Source organism: Myripristis murdjan, chromosome 15, assembly GCF_902150065.1.
Source record: "Myripristis murdjan chromosome 15, fMyrMur1.1, whole genome shotgun sequence".
NCBI classification, from domain to species: Eukaryota; Metazoa; Chordata; class Actinopteri; order Holocentriformes; family Holocentridae; genus Myripristis; species Myripristis murdjan.
In genome coordinates, this window is record NC_043994.1 from 14,107,397 (window position 1) to 14,131,770 (window position 24,374).

The 24,374-nt window shown below is 42.3% G+C and overlaps 1 protein-coding gene across 1 annotated transcript in view; it reads right to left on the reverse strand.

Annotated features, from left to right (window-relative positions):
• Positions 1-24,374, reverse strand: part of ank3a (ankyrin 3a) — a 126,121-nt gene that overhangs the window by 6,467 nt on the left and 95,280 nt on the right. Inside the window, exons 25-38 of the mRNA XM_030070316.1 lie at positions 19,768-19,891; positions 15,256-15,358; positions 13,162-13,271; positions 12,336-12,368; positions 10,917-11,141; positions 10,488-10,642; positions 9,819-10,030; positions 9,305-9,512; positions 8,734-8,830; positions 7,804-8,032; positions 7,477-7,602; positions 6,596-6,718; positions 5,974-6,000; positions 4,717-4,798 (exon numbers count right to left, since the gene is read on the reverse strand). Coding sequence (XP_029926176.1) covers positions 4,717-4,798; positions 5,974-6,000; positions 6,596-6,718; positions 7,477-7,602; positions 7,804-8,032; positions 8,734-8,830; positions 9,305-9,512; positions 9,819-10,030; positions 10,488-10,642; positions 10,917-11,141; positions 12,336-12,368; positions 13,162-13,271; positions 15,256-15,358; positions 19,768-19,891 — 1,854 coding nt within the window. The remainder of the gene's footprint in view (positions 1-4,716; positions 4,799-5,973; positions 6,001-6,595; positions 6,719-7,476; positions 7,603-7,803; positions 8,033-8,733; positions 8,831-9,304; positions 9,513-9,818; positions 10,031-10,487; positions 10,643-10,916; positions 11,142-12,335; positions 12,369-13,161; positions 13,272-15,255; positions 15,359-19,767; positions 19,892-24,374) is intronic.

Consider the following 24,374-nt stretch of genomic DNA (forward strand, 5'->3'; position numbering starts at 1 on the left):
TCGTGTTTCCCTGAAGTCTGACCTGCGAGATTTCTTCTCTGGAGATGAGAGCTCATCATTTAGTTTTTCTGTTTTATCACGGAAGAACTGAGACACCTCATTAAGTTTTTCCTCTGCCTCTTTTACCGTCCTGTCTACTCTGTCTTCATAGATAAGTTGTTCTCTGTTCTTACTTTGTGTGTCATCTGACACACGCATCCAAACAGACTGTTTCGGACTACCAGGCTCAGAAGAATACTGCAAAAGTGTTAGTTTGTCAAAGTTGTCATCAACGTTGGCCATTCTTCCAGATTTGTCAAACACATTTCTAGATGACCTGAAGACATACTCTGTCCTTGGACCAATCGGTCTACCCTCACTGTGACTGCTTCTGTCTGGTGAGTGGAAGCGAGACCTATCTCTCAAATATTCCTCTGTGTCAGAATGAGACTGGTCAAGTTTCTCAGAGAGTAACATTTTCTCTGCAAAATTATAAGATTCTCCCCTAAGTTCTGAAGACTCATCCTCATTGTACTCTACAGACTGCTGGCTAAGAAGCCTCAAAGTTTTGTATGAGTCATCTGCCATAAGCTGGGCTGAATTAGGACGACTGTCTTCCTCCTGTGAAATGGGTGTGTTCACTCTTGAGGACTCAAGATACCCTGGAAGTGACTCCTCTGCCTCATCTTCTTCCTGTCTGTTTCCTGGGTAATAGTACAGTTCTTTCTCTGGGTGGTTTTTAGTCTCTCTGATGATGACTTCTGTTGGTTCTGCTTTATTGCCCTTTTCAATGTGAACCTCAATTATCCTTTCAACCTTAGGTTTGGAGTTGATGTCTTCAAGGACTCTCTGTGATGCTTCCTCGCTGCCAGACTTGTGTTCGAACAACCCAGCCAACTCTCTAGAAGGGTCCCTACCTGACTGGAAAGCTTTCATGATATCATGTACAGACATAGTTTCCTCACACCTCTCCGATGCTGCCTCTTTGCCAGGGGGTTTGTGGTACACCATCCTGGTGGTTGTGGTGATATGTGTCTCTTCCTTCAGCCTCATCCCTTTGCCCATTGGATCCTCCTCGGGGCTGACTTTCATTGGATTGCATTTATTCTGGTCTGGAGTTGATGCAGTTTGATTCAGATGCCCTTTGGGTTCGGAATCAATATATCTGACAGCATGTGCATCCTCTGTTGCAGGTTGTTTGTTGTCCTCTGGGGACTCGTAGCTCCTGATGACATGGACAACCTCAGTCCTAGTTTCAGTGATCATTGGGGGAATATCTTGAAAAAGAGCCTTGGGACCCATACCTTCTGCACTTGGAGGGGCAGAGGGTGTTCTTTCACTCCGGGTTTCAAAACCACTGTCTGAGAGGGGGCTTTTATCCTGTTCATGCGAGATGTCATCTGGGGATTCTAGAACAGTGTCTGCTCCAAAAAGGGCATCTGCTATTTTACTGATCTCCTTGTCTGAAGCTGAGGAGCGCATGTTTGTTGGAGGCATTTTGAGTTTGTGCTCCTGAACGGCTATGGTAGGTTTTAGGACACGTTTCTGCTTCTCCTCTCCTTCCCTCTTTCCCTCATCTCCTTTATGCTTTGAATCATGCAATTTGGAGAAAGAGTTGCTACCAACATCATTAGCTAGGTAGTCAACCACTTTAGATAGATTGAAATCTCTGTCTGGTATTGTCTTTGATTTTATTTGGGGAACAACAGTTTCATATCTGGGTGGATAGCTCCAGTTGCTTGGTGGTTGCTCAACTGGTACTTTTGAGTATTGTATGTCATCCAAGGAACTCCTTGCGAGGGTGGCTCTGCCATCTTTGACAGTATCTTTGGTCAGGATCTCACTCACTTTCACCAAATCTTGTTTAACTTTCTCCACAATCCTATATGGCTCCTCATCCTCCATCTTGGCCTCTTTGGGAGAATCAGAATGGAATCCTTTATTGGCTGTTGTATTTGGGTCCGTTTGCAAGATAGCTGACATTCGTATCAAGTCCTCCTTCATTTCTGCTACATCCTTCAGGATCTCTTGGCTTGATGACAGTGGTGATGTGGTGGCTGATTTGAGAGCAGCAGAGGTCATGAAAAGAGGGGATTTGACCGGTGAAAGAGTTCTGGCAAAGGAAGACTGTGAATTTATGTCAGCAGGTACTGTCTTTCGCGGGGACAGAAGAGCAGCTGCTGACTTGGACACCTCAGGTAGCTTTTTAAACTGGGGCTCTGGCAACACATTTATAACAGAGTACACTGGAACAGTCATTGTGCTAGATGTCACAGCAGTGGTGGAGTTTGGAGGGGATCTTAGAGAGGCATAAAGGGAACTAGAGGCTGATGATCTAATGGACTGATAAGAGGAAGACGCAGAGGAGGACAAGGACTTCAAGGTGCCATAACCTGCAGAACAAGAGTTGAACGTTTTTTCAACTTCATCAAAGGCTGCATTGACACTTGTTGTTGCTGCATTGGTGGTTGCTTGTATTCTCTCTTGCAGACTGCTGGTGAGAAGAGAAGTTGGGGATGAGGAACAGTACTGGGTAGGGGACACAGTTCCATTGATTAGGGCTGCTGCACTAAGAGAAGTGTTTGATTTAAGTGGTGAGGACAGAGAGGAAAATAGGCTCCTTGCAGGGCCTGAGGGATCTGCAGAGGACCGAACAGAGGAGAGACCAGGAACTGTTTTTATGGGAGAGGAGGAAGATGCTGTGCCACTTGAGCCCCCCATAACAGACTTGTATGGCAGGGATGAGCTATACATGTTTAGGGAAGACTTGGGAGAGGTTGGTGGTGTCATAGCTATGGATGATCGCTCAAGAAGAGCACTTCCTCCTCCAGGGGCAGTTATAGGGGAGGTCCTAGCAGACAATGCCGCCAGTCCTTTCACAGAAATAGAGTCTGGAACACTTTTCCCTGGTGAGGCCAGAAGAGAGGGGGTGACCTGGGATGGGTACTGGGCTTGCTGGACAACAGTTTTTATAGGGGAAGAGATGGTCCTGTACGAGCGGATGGGAGAGGCCATGTCACTAACTGACTTGACAGAGGACGCTGGGGATCCAGGGATGTTGGTCTTGACGGGGGAGGCAGATGTGATCGACCAGACAGACTTCAGTGGAGAGGCAGAGGGTGTGTTGGATGATGAACTGGAGAGTGAGCCAAACCCAGACTTGGCTTGACCAGGGACGGCGACAGGAACAGCCGACCACGCCTGATAAGATCTCGTTGAAAAGACAGGTTTGTAAGGGTAGCCAGAAGGCTGTGTTCTCGGCGAGCTTCGATCAGTTGTTTCTTCATTAATAAGTTAAACCAAAAGCAATAAGGAATTCAACAGAAAATTGAACAGAAAAATAATTTGAAATAAAACATAAAAACCAGAAAGAGAAATTTGTCAGAAACAGTATCAATAGAAGTAGCAACAGCTACACATAAGTTTTTACTCATGAAATGTAAGCTACTGTATAAATGAGGATGACATGAAGATGAAGTGTTGGTCTAAAATCAGTGATTGATGACAAAATAGAATACCTGGTAATAAACAATAGAGCTTGTGGAGCAACAAAAATGACATAAGGTAGACAGGTGGAGAAAAATGACATAATAAACAAAAAATCACAGAAAATATTCCATTGACTTTTGATGTGCTTAATCTGTTTGCCTCTTTGCCATAGTGTCTTTTATTGTACATGTTTGATTGACAGTTTTGTTTATCCTTTCATTTGGTTAATTTTCAATGCCAGAAATGACCCCACAAATGTAGATCACTAATAAAGAAAAAAACAAAAAAACAAAACAAAACATCACTTTACTTGTTTGGTCATAAATTAAAATAAAATATAAGGTTGCACTTTACAAAAAAAGTTACTATCAGCCATCCATGCCTATCCAGTTTGACCGGCAATTTGAGATATAATTAAAAATTCTACAAATATAGTTAAATCAACACTTCCCAAATTGGTTATACATTTTTAAATTATATAAACTCAATGTTACTGGCATACATTTTTTTCAAACACTTAGTCAACTGGACAAGGCTAGAGGATAAAAAAAATGCACAGTCCCTAAGACACTCGAAGAATTTCTTTTTACAGTTGCAATATTGAATACAATAAGCATTCGTAACACATACATTGTAATTGCTTGGAAATGTAATTCAATATTACTGTCAATGGCAAAAAAATGCTAAAATGCACAAAATTGCTTGCTTTAGAAGTCTCACATACAGGTGAGGCAAAATTAATGTAAAGTGCAACCTATTAGCACAATAGTATATACACAGCTGCACACAATCACAAAGCCAATAAGAGTGCAATGGCCACTAAAAGAATGAGGACTCAAAAGAATACTTTATTCAACATGAATTAACTTTTTCCAAATTATAAATGAACAAATGGACTTTGCAATGCAATGCCAGTGTTTACATAAATGTAAAATAACAAAATAGTTGAAACAGGAAAGAGATTTCTTTTCGCAAAATGGGATGGGTAGGCAAAGCATAACACGCAGTAAACCATGCAAATGTGTGAACTGATGAATGACTGTGGATCATAATGTGTCAAGTGGCAAGGATGAATGTTTGATGATCATGTTTTTTTTTTTTTTTTTCAGGTGAATCTCTGTTTCTATGCTATGGATGTATGGACAAATATCATGTATGAAGTATAAAGGGACCATCTGACACTACACTTGATTATAATTAAGTCAATATCAATTGAATATTTCATGGAAGTAAAAACGGGAAACTCACTCGCTGCTGGGTCGGTCAGATAGCTGTAGCGCTTACGCAAAGCTAAGGAGGCAAAGGTATGACGTCGGTCTGGCTTTTCAGTCTGCAACAAACAAAAAAGAACAAAAGATGCTTTAACATAAAAATGTAAAATGTGGTAAAATGTGATTCTAATGTATCAGACATATAGACATTAATGTCTATATTTTTCTTGTTAATGTATTAATATGGACACTATTGTGCCCAGGGTTGGTTGCAGCAAATCACTGTTAGTACTGAAAGGGGAGGCACTGCAGACTTAGTGTAGAGTCACCGCTGGAGACTAAGGGATAATACTTTGCTCTGACTGAAGAGAAGAGCGCATGTCAACTTTGTAGGATGGTGCATTTCTCAATTTGATCAAAATAAAATTTTAAAGAAAGCAATATATACTCTGTCATTATAGCCTCCTTCAGTAAATGGTAGGCATAGACAACACTTAAACTTAGGCATGTTGAAAATATGTCTTTTTACCACAAAGACACTTTCTTCAGATCAACAAATTTGTTGACATGGTACATCACTGAAGAAATAATAAAAATGAGCGGTAATTTTGGCAGTAACAACAACATAACTGTCGTGTATAAATGCAGAGGGAAGGTAACAAACACGGTTACCTCCTTTTGAAATTCCACTACATAATAGTGGAACTCAGTGATGAAAACAACATCCTTATCTCCTTTCTGACTAAACACTCCCACAAGGGTTTTAGCATGCAGTTGACAGAGAATTAGTATTGTCTGTTGTAGACATGTTAAGGACAAGGGTGAAAAGGGAAATACTAAATGCAATAAAATAGTGATGGTGTGGGTAAATGATTAAGGGTTCATCTTTAACCGACAAAAGTATACCGTAGCCCTGTATGCAACTTCATATGAGTCTATAATTAGTATGGAGACGTGGTGATTTCCTGTTAAACAAGGTATGGAAAAGAGATAGGGATGGAATTACAAGCCGAAGTGTGGCTCCACTGGACTTGGATGAGGACAACAATAAATAAATCTTTGTCAGGTAAAAAAATCGCCACTTTCGCTCATGCATTATATGATGAGGTCACTTTTCAGCAATGACTTAGCTGTATGAAAAATGTGCAGGCAGAAGCCTCTACTCACATTCAGTTACTGTGCACAGAAAATGCATTTACAATACACCTATATTTTCTACAGCCTCTGCAGTAAAGCCAACAGAAAGGACGACAGAGAAGAAGCAGTTCCATGTGATGATGAAGAATCTGTTTACCTCATCATCAGGATCAGATTCCATATCCTGTGGTTTCCCAAGATGCATTGCAGGAGAGGAGAGAGATGACACAATGGAGAGCAGGGACGTTATAGTGGGCGGGGAGGTGGAAATAAAATTCAGGGAATGAAAATGGAGCAGCAAAAACAACAAAAGGCTTCGTAAAAAAGCTATGGCATTAATAAATAATCAATTAATCAGTCAAAAAAAAAAGAAAGAAAAAAAAAAAACAAGCCCAGCAAAATAACAAAAGCAACAGCAACATAATTACAGAGTTTCTTGTGATCAATCAACACCACATCAAAGCAACAAACGAGAAGTGTACTATTCACAAAATTTTCATAGACCAATGGTGAGCCAGGCAATAGAACAATGCACGGTATGCATGTGTGGCAGGATGTGCACGTTGTAGGGTCTCATGACTGGCACAGGCCTAAACACCGATAAAAGACACGAGCAGCAGGTAGGCATTTCTAAACCAAATGAAGTTCAACGCCTCCTCTTTGTGTCAGGACAGCACCGCTTTATATCTGTCAATTTCATTTACATGACGATGATGTGATATGGCCTAAAAGGAAAAAAAAAAAAAAAAAAAAAAAACATTCAAATTTGGTGCACCTACCTTCTTGTGGGTTGGCAGTGTGATATTCAAATTGCATATGGCAGTCTGTGGAAGACCTTTGGTGGTTTTCGCTTCTTTCAGGAAGGAGAGACGGCCACACGGCTCTTGGCCCATGTCTCTGATCTGAAGAAAACCACAAAAAGCATTTCACCTCACTGGCAGGACAAGCAGGAAACTTTACTAGCATTATGATTCAGGTTCTCATCACATTTTCTATTAACCAAATTTGAAAGGGAAATTGGCTAAAAATCCTGAAGCAAACATGAGAACAAGTTTCAAGTATACAATTTTCTGTACTGTTTCACCATCATTCTCAGCCTGTTATGGCAGAGGACTGGGAAATATGGTCATATGACAATTTCCCCTGTGCCCAAAACAGGAGCCTGTCATTATACATGCAACGATGTGACAGGCAGAATATTTTTAATATATGGAATTTATTGAAGTCAGCATGTTTTGACAAAAGGCCACCACAAACAACAGAATGGCATACAGAGTAATTTTATAGTAATTTATAGTAATTTTCACATGGAGGCTTATTTGCATGAATAATACCAGCCAGTTGTGTTCAGCTTGGTTCCACAGTACGGGAACATGCCACTGTTATTTTCCTAGTCTCATGGTGATGCATGAAGTATTGCAGGGGCACTGCCGTTGATATGCATGTCAGCACATTTAGAGGATGAGAATTTCGGACATAATTTAATCAATCAATCAATCAATCAATCAATCAATCAATCAATCAATCAGCAGTTTTTTTGTCTCCAGCAGGGCAACTTGTGGTCAGTGATGCCCATTCACCAACAGGTCCAACTTAGGTTGCATACAGAGTAAATGCTAGCAGAGGGAAAGAGTGGGAGGAGGGCTAAATTATAGGGTACCTTCACGTTGAAAGGAAGTCGGTTTTCCTTGAAGGAGTAGAAGTTGAAAACCAACTGCTGCCCACTCTTAGTTAGAGGGGACAGGTTGCCATAGCAATCCACATGGATAGGCTTTCCCTCTAGAACCTAGGGAAGTACATCGACCAAGGATTCAGTATCACAATCAACTTAAAAATCTTCCAGAGATGATCATATTAATGCTGTGCAGCTTTTCAATAATGCATGACAGATTAATTCCTCTATTCTTTATTTATAAGCAAATCATCAATCAAAGCAAGCTACTAAGCTACAGTGTCTGCACATCCATATTCCCCTGCACAGCCCCACCTCAATGTCTTTGCTTCGGGCCACCTCCTCAAAGTTCTCCTGCTGCTCCAGGGTCTTGTCCACCTTGTCGTCCGTCATGCAGAAGCAGCGCAGCCGAGACTCCACGGCATCGTTCATCTTGGCAAACACCACAAACTTGGCCAGGTACGGCACGCAGATCAGCTCCCGGTATAACTGAGACGCCAGACTCACCGTCTCAGGAATCTGGTGACAGTCTGCGAGCCAGAACCTGTAGAGGAGAGGAGAGGAGGAACAAAGCAAAATATCATTAGAAAATATGAATTTACTATATAACGTCTGTAAGAACCCCAAGAAAACTATTTGCCTGATATAGGGATGATTTACAACTGCATAATGCTTAAAATTCAGTATACACTAAAGCCATTCTTGTACTGTACACTTCATAAGTCTCCCCACACTTGGCCCAAATAATATAAACAATGCTTCTAATTGCTCTAATTGCGGCTGATTTTTTACAAAAGATACCAGTCCTTATCAGTCAGTCAGTGAGGGTGAGAATCAAAGCATTTGTTTTGTCTTTGAGGAGTGAAAAGGGTCACATGGCAGGTCTGGATAATCTAATATCAGAGCACACAAGCAGTGCTCAGTTAATATCAGGCTGCAGACCCGCCACATGATCCCAATCCAGCTGGGTCAAGAATCCATGACTTGGCTTACAGTAAGCAAAACATTCCTTACAAACATTTTTGACTGTTACCAATTTGAGAAATCATCAGGTAGTGTGATTATTAAGCATGTCTCAGCAATGTGTTGCTATGACTCTGCATCACTAGGGTGAATGTGTAAATGAAGTCAAGCAAGATTTAATTTAAAGCAGCTTTGGCATTTAATATACAACAATTTCATTGTATTTATTTTGCACAACAATGGTCAGCGGTGAGTGTGAGTGTGTTTGTGCGAGTGTCTCACCTGGCCGACACATTTGTGGTGAAGGAGACACAGTCAGTTACAAAGGACAGAGGTGTTGTTCCTGTGATGTCCTCCCACTGGGCCGGAGATGTCCCTCCTGTGTGGAGCAGAGATAGAAACATGAGCCCGATCCCCTCCTAGGCTAGTCAGTATTTTAGCTTTCATGAACCCCATCCTTTCATCTTCTCGCTTCTTCATCTTCTCTCTCTATCGACCAGTGCCTCCTGAAATCAAAGTAAGTGTGATGTGCCCACGACTACTCGATTTATAGTGACCCTGAGTTATTTGCTCTGCTTGATCAATAATAAATAGATGAAAATACATGTCTGCTTTAACAAATATCAACATGCATTCATCTTTTAACCGGAGTACTCTAAACAACTTTTATTCAGTTACATCAAACTCAACACCACTTCAAGCAGGTCCTGCAGGTGCGATATGGATAGAAGTAACCCTGTACAGTTTTGGATGCTCTAGTTGTCCAACTCAGTGGTTTTGAAAGTAGGGTGGGCTGTTTAATCAAAGTCAAAATGAATAAGTTAGAACCCCTCTGGTCTAAATGTGTACATGCCTGTGATGCTGCAGAGCAGGCGGAGACAGGGCGCAGAGTCGCCTCTGTGGCCACTGGGGTGGCCCTCTGCTGACCTAGGCGGGACAGGGATCGTCATGGTGATTGGCTTGTGGAACTTCCTCCTCCTGGGCTCCACGGTGACGATAGGGCTGAAGGTGGCTCTGTTGCCGAGGACTGCCCTCACCATCTCGTCTGGCACAGGCTGGGCCTGGTAAGAAACACAAGAGGTGAGAGACAGGATGAGTACATGAGGGATAAAGGTTTATCATCATACATTTATCATATTTCGACAAATGGTCAAGTCAACTGTACCCTGGGCGGGGTAGCATGTTATTTCCATCAAAATTATGGGACCCAGCATGTCCTGTCATATAAAATAAAATATTTATCTTTATGAAAATGGGCCAGGTCTCAATAAATAATAGACAAGTGTACTAGACTTGTGAAAAAAACAGCTGAGTCAAGGAGCAGGAGATTTAATATGAACTACATAAACCCGAGAGCTCTGCTGTACCTGCAGGCCAACGCGGATCTTCTTGGTGAGTGCCCCTTGTGGGAATGAGGCCTGGACCATGGGCACAGTGGTGCTGGACAGCACACCTCCGTCAGGACCCATGTGATTGGATTCCTGCTTGATTCGTGACACCACTGCAAAATACTGAGGAAAGTCCCTGGTGACGATGCGGCAAATGCGCTTCTTCTCCAGCTCAGCAGGACTGTCCAGCTCTGAGGCACAAATAAGGTGTGTAGGAGATTAGTGGGCAACAATACATTTTGCTTTTATAAACACAAATAGGACTGAAATGTTCAGGGGTTGATTTCAAGCTGCATTTACTAATCAGCGACACTGCATTTGAAGAACAAATAGTAAGCTGTACTCCACAACTCCAAACATATTATAGCTGTATAAATGCACGTGTTACTACAAAGAAGTGACTTCAACATTTTTTTTTGGCAAGTTTTGCTTTAAGGCAAAGACATGAAATAAGTTAACTGAAAAAACCCTTTTGTAATGAAAATGAGGTTTTCTGGGTCATCAGCTGACATATTGCCTTGGGTTAAATAGTATAGATTTTCTCATGTGGTTAATCTTTTTCATACTTTCACCCAAACTGTGACTGTAAAGCTGTCTTTCTGTTATCACTGGTAAATACTGTGCTGTGCTGACTGTGCCTTCCTTCACCTTCATCCATCCCACTGAGCAGCTCAGTGAGGTCCTCTGGTCTGGCATCAGACTGGTGCTCCTTCCATGTGTCACCATTGTCACTCCGCAACACAATCAGCTCTCTCTCTTTCCCTCGCATGGAGCCGAAATGAGGGATCTCCACAATCACAGGACTGAAAGAAAACACACAAGAAAATAAAATACAGTCACTTTTGAGGCAAGAGGCAAATGACTAAGTTTGAAGTTATTGATGTTAACTGAGAGGTATTCTTTGGTGATGATGACTATGGAAATACTTAGCAACGTATAACCCTTTCAAAGATCATATTATGAGCGACTGCACTGTGGATATTGCATGACAACAATATCACCTCTAATTTCCTTGTCTTAGTGACTACCTACTACAAACTTATCACCAAAGGAAAATGAAAAGAGCTGAGGTCCTACCCAAGGAACTGAGCCCCAGCCGGCCCAACTTCCACCAGCCTGCTGACCAGCCCCTCCCCCTCCACCATGGGTGGGGGGTAAGCCAGTTTGTGCCTCTTGGCCAGGCGGCAGGTGATGCGTGTGGGTGCTGTGCACTTCCTGGGGGGGATGATGATGCGCATGCCGTTGTGGCGGCTGCCTCTCATGGAGCCACCACGGGCGTCCACCATGAAGCTGACCAGGAACCTGTAGGGGACAGGCAGAGAATATCAGAGGAGAAAAACAAGAGACGGAGGGAAAGACAGACAGAAGCCATACCACGGACACAAGTGAGGAGGACGATTCCCATGCTGTGATCACCATACACCCAAACAAAGAAAAGTGAGAGAAAATTTTAAAAAAAGAGGAAAGAGAAACCGCAAGAGTGGTAGAAAAGAGAAAGAAGATGCTTTGAGTTTTGAAAGCTGGCACTTCTCACATTCATGGTCTCAATTTAAGACATCAAATAGTGTCTGAAACTAAACAGGGTGCTTATAAAGTTGCAAAAAGTTTAGTTTCAAGTTTAGAGGCCAAAAGTGAGATTGCTGCCAAAGTTTCAGTCCCTCTAAAGCTGTGTTCAGTGATCAAATATTAAACACCTGCACAAATGTTCACTCAGATTAACTGTTAATTTAGGATGAGAGGTTATGTGATTAATAAGTGATGTGTTTCCTTTCTACAGATTAAAAGCAAGTTTGGGCTTCCCATTTATATTATGATTGGCAGAAGTGATAAGTGATGATGTAGTACGGTGTAAACAATTTTAATGTGTTGAAGCACATTTTTATTAATGAATAGTCTTTAGGTCTGAGGTGTAATATGACTCTTAAAATATTATTATTATAGTTATTTTCACTTTATTAAGCCACTATTTTTCTGCTAATTAGTCAAAAATAACACAAAGTTGTAAAATGCAATACATTGCTAAGCCCATAAGTATAATTATGGCAAATCTGAACACTCTGCGCATATAATAAAATACTTACATAGTTCCAGATACGTGTGTTTCTATGTGATAGATTCATAGTTTCCTACTAGCACTGTGTAAGTTGCTTTATTTATAGTATATTTGTGTTATGTGTTGCATTTGGCAGAACTCCTACAAGGCTATCAGAGAGAAGATTGATATTAATGTGCACTGTGTGAGAGAGAGATGCCACATCAATGAAAGAATCCCAAACACAGGTTGACTACACACTTCTAATAGCTACTGTAGGTAGTGCAAATGAGACACCAGACCACACGGATGACACAAGCAAAGACTGGAGGAGGGGAGAAGGTAGAGAAGAGAGAACAGCAGAACAAGAGAGAGAGAGAGAGAAAGAGAGAGAGAGACAAGATTGAGGAGGTGGGTGACATCACTGTGACATCACGGGTGAAACCAGCGAACTCAGTCATCACCTGGAGTCATACTGAGGGAGCGGGGAGGACAAGCTGCAAAATAAACACATGGAAACAATGCAGGAGGCCAAACCCAAAATCGTTGTTTCAGAATCAAAGTTTCACAGTCACTATGGGTTCTGTTGGGGTCTGTAATAACTCATGAGGGCAAAAGGAGAGGTTAAAAACTAATGTAGTGGAAAATCAAGGGAAACAGAAAACATAAGAGACTTTGAGGGGAAAAAAGACAATGAACAAATAAATAGCCTCAGGCATAATGTTGAGTGAAACAAGGAACAAAGAACTAAAACTGGACACAAGACATCCTGGCATTTCATTTCTGAACATACATTTTACGTCATGAAGCACAGGGCCATAAAAAATGGTGCATGGTGTTCTTGCAAAGGCAGCAGTGTTCATTTTAAAGAGCATAGTTCAACTTTATAGCAGTAATCATTGTATATTCAAATTATATGAATTATGTCATCTTATCAGTCTATCTAAACAAATTACATTGGCCATAGACGACTAAGCTGACATGGAGCCTCCTCTGCAGTAGCCATTGCAGAGGTCCTGCAGCCCTGCACTTAGACTGCATTAGTGTGGTAGGTTTGTCAGCTACTGTCTCTTGGGGAGAGAGCGGAAGAGAACAACTGTGTGCAGTAAACATGTAAAAAATGTGGCTTCACCAATAGTGACTGTATATCTTAATGTATATACATGTGTTTGCATGTATGCACATACTGGCGTGCATTTTTTATGCATATATGCTTGCTTGCATGTTTGTACGTGTATGAATGCTTGCGTACATGTCTTGGCAGATCAAAAGTGGCAGTCCAGTTCTTACCCAGAGTGAATGGGGCTGGACACTGTGTTGTGGCTATGGTCCATGGTATCTGGAGTCCAGCTGTAGCGCCTCATACACTCCGAGTTGTAGTCCCTGGTCACAGCCAGGTGCTGGAAGAGGAGTCACCAAAGATGGAGGTGAAAGATATATGTAGAAGGGACAAGAAAGAGAAAAGAGAGGGGATGAGGCAGATACAAAGGTGTCAGGTGTCAGGAGAAAGGTAGACAGAGATTGAAGTGAAAAAGATGATACGTAATAGAGGGGAATGACAGAGGTTGGAAAAGTAGGAGGGTGAAGAACATGAGCAACAAGACAAGAAGGAATGACAGCAGATGGACCAGTGAGGAAAAAGGAGTAAAGGAGAACATGGATGGAGAAAGGAACAAGAAAAGGAAGAAGAGAAATGCACAAAGACAAAGAGAGAGAAAAGACAGAGTTAGGTTAATCATTACAGGGACATAATAGTTAACAATCATCCTCCCTCCTTTTTTTTCCATTACGCAGTGTCAGGTATTGTATGGAGCAAAGAGCTGATAACATTTATGGCATCTTGGCACATAATTCTGCAAACTGTGTTACCATCAGCCACATGATGCAGCGCAATCAAGGCAAATAACAACACAATTTACAAAAATATGCTGCTGCCATTTATTACTGGTGTACATCAAGACATGCAAAAATAATGACGGACGATAATGAATTCTGAAGAAGTGGCCCGCGTCCAGCTTATCATTATTCATGTGAACACTGAATCATGAGAACTCACAGACAGTGAAAGCAGCATGGGAAAAGATTGTTTACGATACATGGGCCAGCACCAATAAGATGAGAATGGCACAGACCCAAAACAAACAAATATACAAAGACAAAATAAAGAGATGGAGGTTCTGCCACAGTGCTGGTGACTGAATAAACTGAAAAATGACGAAAGCATCCATCAACACTGTATACCTTATTGAGAGGATCAACCAAGTAGGAAATGTCTTTACAGACACTCTGTAGCTTAAAGGAGAAGAGAGACAGTTCAGAAATCACATTTCATAGCATTTTGTGGTCCACAGAAATGAATATATGGTGCTTTCTTTCCCTGAAGGGTCAGATATGAATCTCATCTCCATGGCAAAAACGACAATCCAAATGCAGAAAACCCGTCACAACAATGACTTTTTCTTTTCTTTCTTTCTTTCTTTTTTTTTTTTTTTTTTACATTTTATGCATGTGTTTCAAACAGTCCCACTTCAGAATGACGCTGATTATAACTGAAACCTCATCTAAAAAGACAGCAGAGTTACTAAACTGAAAATTCAACTATCATAATAATCAAGCATTAAGCCTCAAGCCATGGGAAAAAGTTAAGGCTTATCTTTAATATAACCCCAAGCATATTTTCATTTTGTATAACAAACCATTCTTAACTCAATGTAATTTAACAAAGTTGTCTGAGAATCTAGAACGCATATTTTGGAACTGAGGTAGTTGAAACATGAGCATATTTTGGCCAACTATACTTTCAAATCTTGAAGAATGTCTTAACTGAACCTGTAGGTTATGTTATTAATAATGTTTATAATACGAGAAGTTACAGCTCCTGTTTTAGCTCCTGTCCTGCATCCTGACTACCAAAAGTGGCCATGGACAGGGTGAACAAACTCTGCAGAGCTCTGTGGTTTTCCATGAGAAAGCACCGGGCGCCTCCTAAGGCACTCAAGGTTGAATAAACTCACAGTGAAGGTGCTACACACTCACCCTCAGCACTTTAACAAGAGTAAGCACAGCATCAACATTGCCTGTTATGACCTTGGTGCAAGACAAGGAGGTCTATGAGGCTACTCTTCTCCCAGCTTTCAGTCTACAATGTCTGTCATCTCATTAAACCACCGGCAAAGAGACGGAGCACGGACAAGGAGACATGATGGTGAACGCTGGGAGGAGTAACATTAGACAAAGCTTCAAACAGCTAGGTAAAGTTGCAAAGTGAGAAAAAAGTGAACAAAGACAGAGTAAAGTCACAGGTTGAGAACACGGGCTGAAAAGAGGCAAGAAAGACCAGAGTCAAAGAAACAGCTGATGAGAAAGACAAGGAATGGACCTTACCGTGTCCTTGGTGGGAGCCAGAATCTCTTCAATCATCATGCTGTCGCGAGCAAAGGAGCTCCGGTTGAGTGTGTTGGACCTATCCGAACTGAAGGAGCGGAGGCTACATGTTACCACGCAACACAGCGCCGCGGGTGACAACAAGTGATGGGGCAGGAGAACAGAACATAAAACAAAAAGCAAAAGGAATCCATTACTGCATGTAACCTCCAGGGAACTTACTGATGGGGACTGAGAGAGAGTCCCAAAGTAAGATGCGGAAAATAGAGAGAGGCGGAAAGGAGCCACAATTGAACAAGGGTTAGATAGGCGTGTGTGCAGTACAGTAGGTTATTCAGAGATGGAAATGAGAGTGAGGTCAGTTTGTTTGCACTAGGAGATAGAGGAAAAGAAAGCAAGGCGGACGGGGAAGATTGAGAGAAAACACAGGCGGTTGTGATCCATATTGGAGTCTATTATGACCATGGATGTAACTGTATCTAAATGATGGTGTATGAAAAATATAGATCAGTGAATACAACTGTAAGTATATACATTTGGCTGTGTGAGATTCATGAAAACAAAAGGGAGCTTTGAACGTCTAGCATTAACTATCCGGTGTCTTCATTATTGTTTAATCTGACTGTAAATTGAGATGACAATTAACACTGAAGACTGAGAATACATCAGCCTAAGATTAGCAGCTGACCTCGACCTGTTTCAGAGTGGCAAAACACTAAAGGGAACTTTCTATCGGTCTTGCTGCAGTCTGCTTTATAGCTGTGTGGTGACGTCTGCCTATTTTTGCACACTCTCAGCCTGAATGCTGCACTGTAGATTGCTCTCGTGTTTTTTTTTTCCAGTGCTGTTTTTTTGCTAGAGTGTTTCGATCAGTGCAGAATAGCTAGTTACACACATACACGCCTCTCTCTTTCGACAAATGTGGCTGCAGCTCCTCTGCATTGTTCTCTACAGTGTGTGTCTGCATGTTTGTGTATGTGCACATGCATGCAAATAGACTGTAACGAAAGTGTGCTTATGGAGCTGTGTATGCACTGTCAGAAAATAAGGTGGGACTGTCAAAAAGCGATAAACTGTACAACTCTGTAGCTTATTTTCAGAGGGTGAGTGTGAGTGTGCATGCATTGATGTGTCCAAATGTGTGTGTGTGTGTGCAGAGAGCAGAGAACGAACGAGTGAGGGGGAGAAAGTGCAGAGCTCAGCGTGTTTGAGTGGCCACGCTATTCAGCACAGAGAGAAGCCCTTTATTCAGCACAGCCTGCCTGCCCCGCCATCGAAGTTACCAAGCAACTCTGCGCGGCCTGAATGGACCTGCTGGCATGGCAGCCCGGCTCTGGGCTCTCCCCCTTCCCTCTGCTGTCGCCCCGACTGTTTGTTTTCCACAGCTTCCTCCTCTTTCTCATTCTGTCCATCCTGCCCTCCCTCGTCCACGCTAGACATCTGTGCCTTTTCCCCTTATAGCCTGGAGACACTGCTTCCCTCTTCCTCTTCTCTCTATCCTTCTCTCCTCTGTCTGTCTACAAACATTTCCATCTATTTCTGCTTGTCATGGTGGCTGCCAGCGCTGTCCCATCATCTCTTCCCCTCTACAGTGTCCCCATTTGAGTGTCACACTGCTGTATATCAACAGGGCCACTTTACCATACAGTTCTCTCACTTTTCCTTCCATATGTCTGCCACCTCCCTGTCTGTACTCCCTCTTTCTCCTTCCTCTTCCAGCACAGCTCACTTTACTGCTGATCAATCTGTCAGCCACCAGTCTGTTTGCCTTGCTGTAAACAGCACTTCCCATTATCCTAACTACTTGTTTTTTTTCTGTCTCATATCTTCATCTATATCCCAATAACCCGACATTTTTAGGAAGGCATCTTTGTGGGCTCCACGAGGTGACTGAGTATGTTTTTGTGTGTGTGAGAGAGAGTGTTTGAGTGTGTATGAAGAGACAAATTGCTGTCTGTCTTTTGTCAAAAAGATCCTTGGTGTATGTCGGGATTTTTTTAAAGTATCGGACTAAAATTCCACGACCCCCTCAGGCCATAAAGTTTCCATCTCTGCATACCAAAAGTGGACATAATGATTTAGTATGGGGAATCTCTGGGGAACTTTAGGGTATCTCCAATTGCCAAACAGGCTAATTTCAATGTACAGTATGTAGATAAAGGGACTGATTATGAATAGTCTGCCTTATTTGATCCCTGGAAGTTACACTGAGTGACACTAAAGTAAATATGTGTATATAATACATACACACTGCATGATAAGTGTCACTTCAGAAAACACCACACCAAAACTTTGGGGATTAATCCACACAACTCAAACCAAAGAAAACCAGTTATTTTCATGACATCTCAAAACAAAACTGTTGCCTTTATTTTCTCATTTCCTTGAAGACAACAAGCTTGCAAAACAGCTGAACCATACAGCTTATTTTCTTTTTTGCAAATATGATGATGCTTGTTTGAGGGATGAGAAAATAAGGTGAAAGGGTGATGAGCTACACCAGGTAAAATAACTATCTCGAAATGAAATATCTAACGAACATGTAGCAACAACGCAACTAGTCAGCTCTCACACACAGAGAAATAACAATGTTTGATGAAGCCAATGTACAAATGATGACTCACAGTTTGGGTTAGCATTTTTATGAGCTTAGGGGTTGGGGTTATAGTTCAAGGGTCACAGGGCAAGGGGGATAATGTTGCCTACTACTACTACTACTACTACTACTCTTTTCTTACCTGATCCTAGGGCTAGAATGAGGAACAGACAGAGTGCGAGACAAAGAAAACAAGGAAAAGAACAAAATAGAAGAGAGTGAAAAGCAAAGCATTTTTGAAGACATTAAAGCAGAGATGCTGTGGGTTCCTTTTTTCCATATGACATTGATGCTGCACTTTTGCATGGTTGTGCTTCAAGACTAGGCCCAAGTGTCTGTTTGTGTGTGTATGTCTGTGTGTGTGTGTGTGTGTGTGTGTGTGTATGTGTGCATAGGTGAGACGGCCCAGTCGAAAAACAAACCATGCAACGCTGATGTCATAAACAGAAAGGTAAGGAAAAGAAAAGCAGTTGCTCAGCATCATACATTCACTGATCAATAAAACATTTCATTGCACTAATACAGCATGTTTGCAACCCTGTAAAAACACGTCAACAGTTTCAACACCAATTTCAGAACACAAGCGTTTCTTCTGCTATGCAACTGCAGCACTATATGGTAACATAGCTGGAAATGATATTATATATCTAGTTATATTTACCGGCAGACTGAGACAGTATTGCTTCTCATAAAAATAATTTGTCTAACACAGTTTTTATTGTAGGCATGCAAACAGAAAATTAGTCACAGTCAAGCTACTCATCAATGGAATGATAATTAATTAAGTCAGCAGGCAATTAATGTGAACATTGCATTACCCTTTTCATGAGGCACAAAAATACTTTGCAGAGATAATTGGTGCCAAAAGATGAAAATTCAAACCCTAAGATCTGGTCAACAAACTCTAAATATGCTTCTCATTTTCATTTTTTAAGTTAATTGCAGCAATTTAACTATTTGCGAGTCTTTCATGGCTGCACGGCAGTAAACAACTGTCCATTGTCAACCCATGAGGCTCATCCAACCCAGCCAGTAATCATTTATGGAATATCTGTGTTGTTCTGTGTTTCTAGTATTTGCTGTGGCGTGCTGCTGTTGGCTGTTTCCTGTCACTGTTAGTGCTGCGGTTTTTATCTCGCCAAGCATCACCATGAATCCGCCAGCTGTCAGTGTGGCTACAATAGACAGCCGATAATATGCTGGGGGCTGCACAATACTTGTCCTGTGTGGCCCTGATGTGTTTTCACTGGACCCTGCCAGTTTTCCACTGCATGCTTCGTCCACTATTTAGAGCTGGAGTCGGGCCTGTGCTGTGAACAGCCAAGTACAGCTGTTCACTAAGAGCTGCCTGTCGTAAGAGCAAAGGCAGAGAAGTAGACAGGAACCAAAGTTCACCAAATGACACCTGAAGATACAGCCCATATTTCCCGGAAAACACTATTGCCAATTTGCAATCTTTGCCTAGGCTTTGAATTAGGCCACACAAAGTGCTGAATCATTTTGTCAGGTTGAATCATTAGATGGCAAGTTTCCAGCTTTCTGGTGTTTCCATTACATTGTGTGTGTGCGTATGTGTGTAGGAGAGTGTACATTATATTGTTTCTTTCAGACTGAAAGGCACTATAAATAATAATAATTATTATTATAAGGAGACTGCCAGGGGTCCAATAATAATAACAATAAGTCTGAATATGTGGCGTAGAGGTGGAATCATAAATCTCTGCGCATAAAGACTCCAACCACAGCAGCAATGGCAAACATAACAACGTCACAAATCCCAGTCACTGCTGGGAGAGCAACTTCATCTGGCCATGTTGTCCTGCTAGGGGAGGACAGGTTGGACTCTACAGATAACACCACTGCACCACAGCACATCTGCTACTCTCATGTGTGTCTAATAAAACAGCTGGGCTTACCTGGCTGAGCGGGCTCCTATGCTGAAACCCATGTAGCCCTCCTGGGGGAGAGAGTCATCCCCCAGCTCTTTGAGGTCCTGAGGCCGCAGGTATTTGTCAGTATCGCCAGTCATCGCATCCTCACCTGGAGGGGGTGTAAAATAAAAAAATCCCCCAGTTACTTAAAAGCGCAATCCGCGAAAGAGAAGCGATGCGGCACTTGGGGAAAAAACACAGCCCTCACTTGCCGACATCAATCTCTCACTTATTTGATTAAAGAATTTAGAGGAGGCCTTGGATAATTTATTGGCACCAATTCATTGTTAAGCCCAAACCGGCCTGCATAGCTCACTGCAACTTTTCCTCCATTTATATGACTGACACATTATTAACAAGATAGTTATGAAACTAGCAATGAGCAGCGCCTGTGCTTAAAACGACTGTTTTCAGAGGTTAGATAGAAATGACAATAGAAAAAAATAAATGTCATCAGAGACAGCAGCAAAGCCACTTTGCGGTAGAGCTGGAGCTCTCCTGTAAAACCACACGCAGCTCCTTTCACAACACTCAAAGACAAAAGCGCAGCAAAAGGTTTAAGAGCTACCCAAGCCTGAGCAGAATAAGCACAGAATAAGCAGATTAAGTAGAACCGCTCCGCACCTCGATCGGCGGACCGGTGGACTATGACACGCCGGTCAATGAAGCCGGCGGCGCGGCTACAGTGTTTCTCCTTCTCCCTCATGTCCGGCTCTGTCCTGCCTGCAACACTCCGCTCCTCCACCGCAGCCCCTCCCCCCTTATTCGGATACTGCCGCACTCCGGTCGGACAACATTGACAACACCACCAGTGTCAAGCCAGACAAAATATATAAACTAATACTTCCGGTTTCAAATTTCAAAATAAGACACAGGTAAGTGGGACTATTGTCTCTAATTGGCTGAGTCGGCAATTGAAGCCGTGGTGATACTGAATGATACTGAATGACTGTTCAAGAACAAACTACGCTGCTGCACGGAGGAAATTTGTTCTTTATGTTATTTATTTTGCTGAAGTTTTTTTTATTATTATTATTTATTTAATGTTGTTAATAGTTTTGAACATCTCCAAGCTTCAACATGGCGCATTTGCAATGATTTTTACCACAGACTGACATGACAAAAAAGAAGAAACACAGTTTTTGGGGCTTGCCTGTTGGACACGTGTTGTAACTAAGTAATACGTACAGATACATCAAATGTTTAGGAAGGAATCTATACAAGATTTAAGTTGGCCCCATGCCAGCAGCAGGCTTGTTGTTTTTCCAGAATTGTTTACGCGTACAGGGAACACTGTTAACGCTTTTATTTTGATGGTAAAGTTGATCACTACACTTCCGGTGTTGTTCTGGCTGTCTCTGCAGAGCTTGACGCTGCTGAAAACACAGACATCGCTCGACTCTTTCGATCCAGCGCTGTAATATCTCACCATCCCATTCAAGCTCGCATCACCGGCCACTCGTGACATTACCCCCCCTCACACACACATACACACACACACACACTCCTCTCCCCACCCCCCCATAGGAAGCAAAGATATTCTGGAGTTGAAGCATCTCTGGACTATAACGTCACCCCCTCCTCCCCTCTGTATCTCTCTCTCTCTCTCTCTCTCTCTCTCTCTCTCTCTCTCTCTCTCTCTCTCTCTCTAATTCAACACGGGACTCTATACATTGCAACAGCATTAAAGTGACTAAGTGAATTAGTCTAACCCACGTTACTTTAAAACAAAACAATAAAAGAGGCACAAATAAGGCATAGGCCAGTGCAGTCACCAATTTCCCTTAATATGTGACAACAATCAAGTCATTTTTCAGCTACATTTGTACACTGACTGTTGTCGCTATATAAAGCACACACACACACACACACACACACACACACACACACACACACACACACACACACACACACACACACACACGTCTCCCAGGGCTCTCTCTTATGTGTGTCTCTATTTAGTCTGTCTATATCCTCTGGTCGATCCGCAGTAGCTTTGACGCCGCAGCCTCTTCAGCACCAAAACACCATCAAAACATCTTTTAATGCTCAAATAACTTACCTATGCCCACAGCAGCAGCCATCACACCTCTCCTTTTATTTCACTGATCTATTTCTGTTTTCCCAAAACACAGAATCGTTCCCAAAGTTAAAAATCCTCCTCAAAGGTCTCAATCCAGAGATATGAGTAGATTATAAAGTAGCCCATTCAGTCCTTTGGGTGTTGATGGAAAAAGTTGCCCCCTCTCACCCCCCACGTAGGTTACTATCTGTTAACCCTAGTGGGACCGACTTGCAATAACTGTATGCACACTTTTGGTGCTGGTGCATGGGCGGATCGCACCTATCTGACACCCCCTTTTCGCAAAAAAAAAAAAAAAAAAAAAAAAAAAAAAGTTTCAATTCTGCGAAGTTTTCCGTCGCCCTGATGCAAACATGAGCGCACTGCTGAGCAGAAAGGGAAGGTGTCCAAGCCATCTGACGTTGGCGGTAGCACCGGGGTTAATTCTGCTGTGCAGGCGGCTCAAGGAAAGCTCATCTCATTGGATTTAAGAAGAGGGAAAGTCCAGGAGAGTCCGTGGCCTCAGCAGCATCCTCACCCCGTCAGAAGAGCGCCTGGAGAGAGCGCACTGGATGTTTGTTGCTCAGTGGCGAGCACAGTAAATTGATAGCCTGGTCGTTTATGTGAACAAATGTCCTCTCTGAGGCAGAGGCTGGAGGGAGAGCCTAACTTGTGTGGATGAGACGGAGGGAGAAGAGTCTCACAGAAGGACAGCCCCCTGATCAACTCCTCCTGGAATCTCCTTCTCTGTGGGGAGAGGGGTGGAAGTGATAGAGCGAGTTTGGCTGCATCTCAAACTGGAGGGGGAAAACTAAATAATGGTGCAACAGCCCCAATGTTGCGTCATTTTACCGTTTTTTTTTTTTTTTTAGTCTTGAGCAACTTCTCTATGTCTTCTCTGTCTTGTTCCCCCTTTCTCACGTTAGGTGACTCAAACAATCTATAGAACAGTTATGCAAAAGATCGTGTCAGTCAAAACCTCTATGAATGCACTCGATAATAAACATAATATCTGGTAATTATGTCCATAAGAGCCAGTGCAGGAGATTAAAGGGAGACTCTACACTGAAATCTAAACACAGCACAACAAGGACTTAAGTCACTGTGTAAAGATGGTCCAGTTGGAGGCTGTAGTCTATAGAAAGCACCAGATCAGCACGCTATGGCAGAGCCCGGCGACTGGTCACTGGTCCCCTAACCTGCCTCTCTCCTGCCTACAGCCTAATAGGATTGGCTTCCTCCATACAGGATTAAAGGGAGATGTGGAAACTCCTTTCACCAAGCACCCCCCCACCACCACCACCACACCTCTCTTTCTCTTGCACACACACACACACACACACACACACCAAACAGCAAGAAAAGTGAGTGGAGGCCTGGATGCAACAGCTTACTTAGCCCAGTCTGCTGCTACTATTAACAGGACAAGTCTTATTGTTGAAGAATATGACAGGCCTATATCTGAACAAAGGATATCTATAATGCCATGGTCTTACTGACATCCGGTGTTGAGGATAATCCAGCTGCACTAATATAATGCTAATGCTCTGTGCAGGAACTACTAACACAGGCTATGTGGAGGACAGAAGGCCATAGATACTCTGAGTTATTAATTGTTATCTGGCGGTGATAGCATGCTGAGTCATAAATATTGTAGTGTGCACCTTCAACCTTACATACGGTTGCAATAAATTGTAATCATCTGATAGGTGTGTGAGTGTGTGTGTGTGTGTGTGTGTGTGAGAGAGAGAGGGATAGTAACTTGTTAAGTCTGGCTGTATCGCCTGACAGCGAAACTCCACACCACTGACGGTCTCCTAAGCAACAGCCCATGAACAAGTTCATCAATTTTACAGGCCTGGTGGCTCTGTGATTCCAAAACAAAGGACAGGGGCCTGAAGTGGCCAGCCTGTACCACAAACTTGACTCTGCCTTGCAACAGGTCATTGCTAAGTGCTAATGTTGATAATACTGACTCATTTATTGTGGCTTTACATTCTGAATTAGAAACTGAGACACTGATCTTGTTTTCACTGTCTCATAGCAACAGCTGTCAGCGTGTGACTTACACGTGGTTAAAATAAAAACATTTTCTTTCAGTTGCAATGGAAGTAACATCAACAATGTCAATTTGTGAACAAAAACAGGTCACTCAAACCAGCCAGAAGACCAAGCCCTAACCCAAGTCCAAAAAAAGCGTAAAAAATGAATGTTTGATGGTGCAAACTTGTTCTGACAAAATGGGAATAGAGACTTTGTTCAATGTTTATTGCTAACAAGCCACACACACACACACACACACACACACACATACACACACACACACAAAAAACTCACACAAATAAAGTGTCTGTTCTGTATAAGACCTGTTTTTGGCTGCTGGGAGGTTAATACTTTTACACCAGTAACAAAGCTATCTGATTCACAGTGCCTTCAGTTGCATAATAATAAACTGCATAATCAGGGAATCAAGGATAAGCAACTTAGAAGGAGAGTGTGTGTATTCTGGCTGTTGAGTGAGTCTGATCTG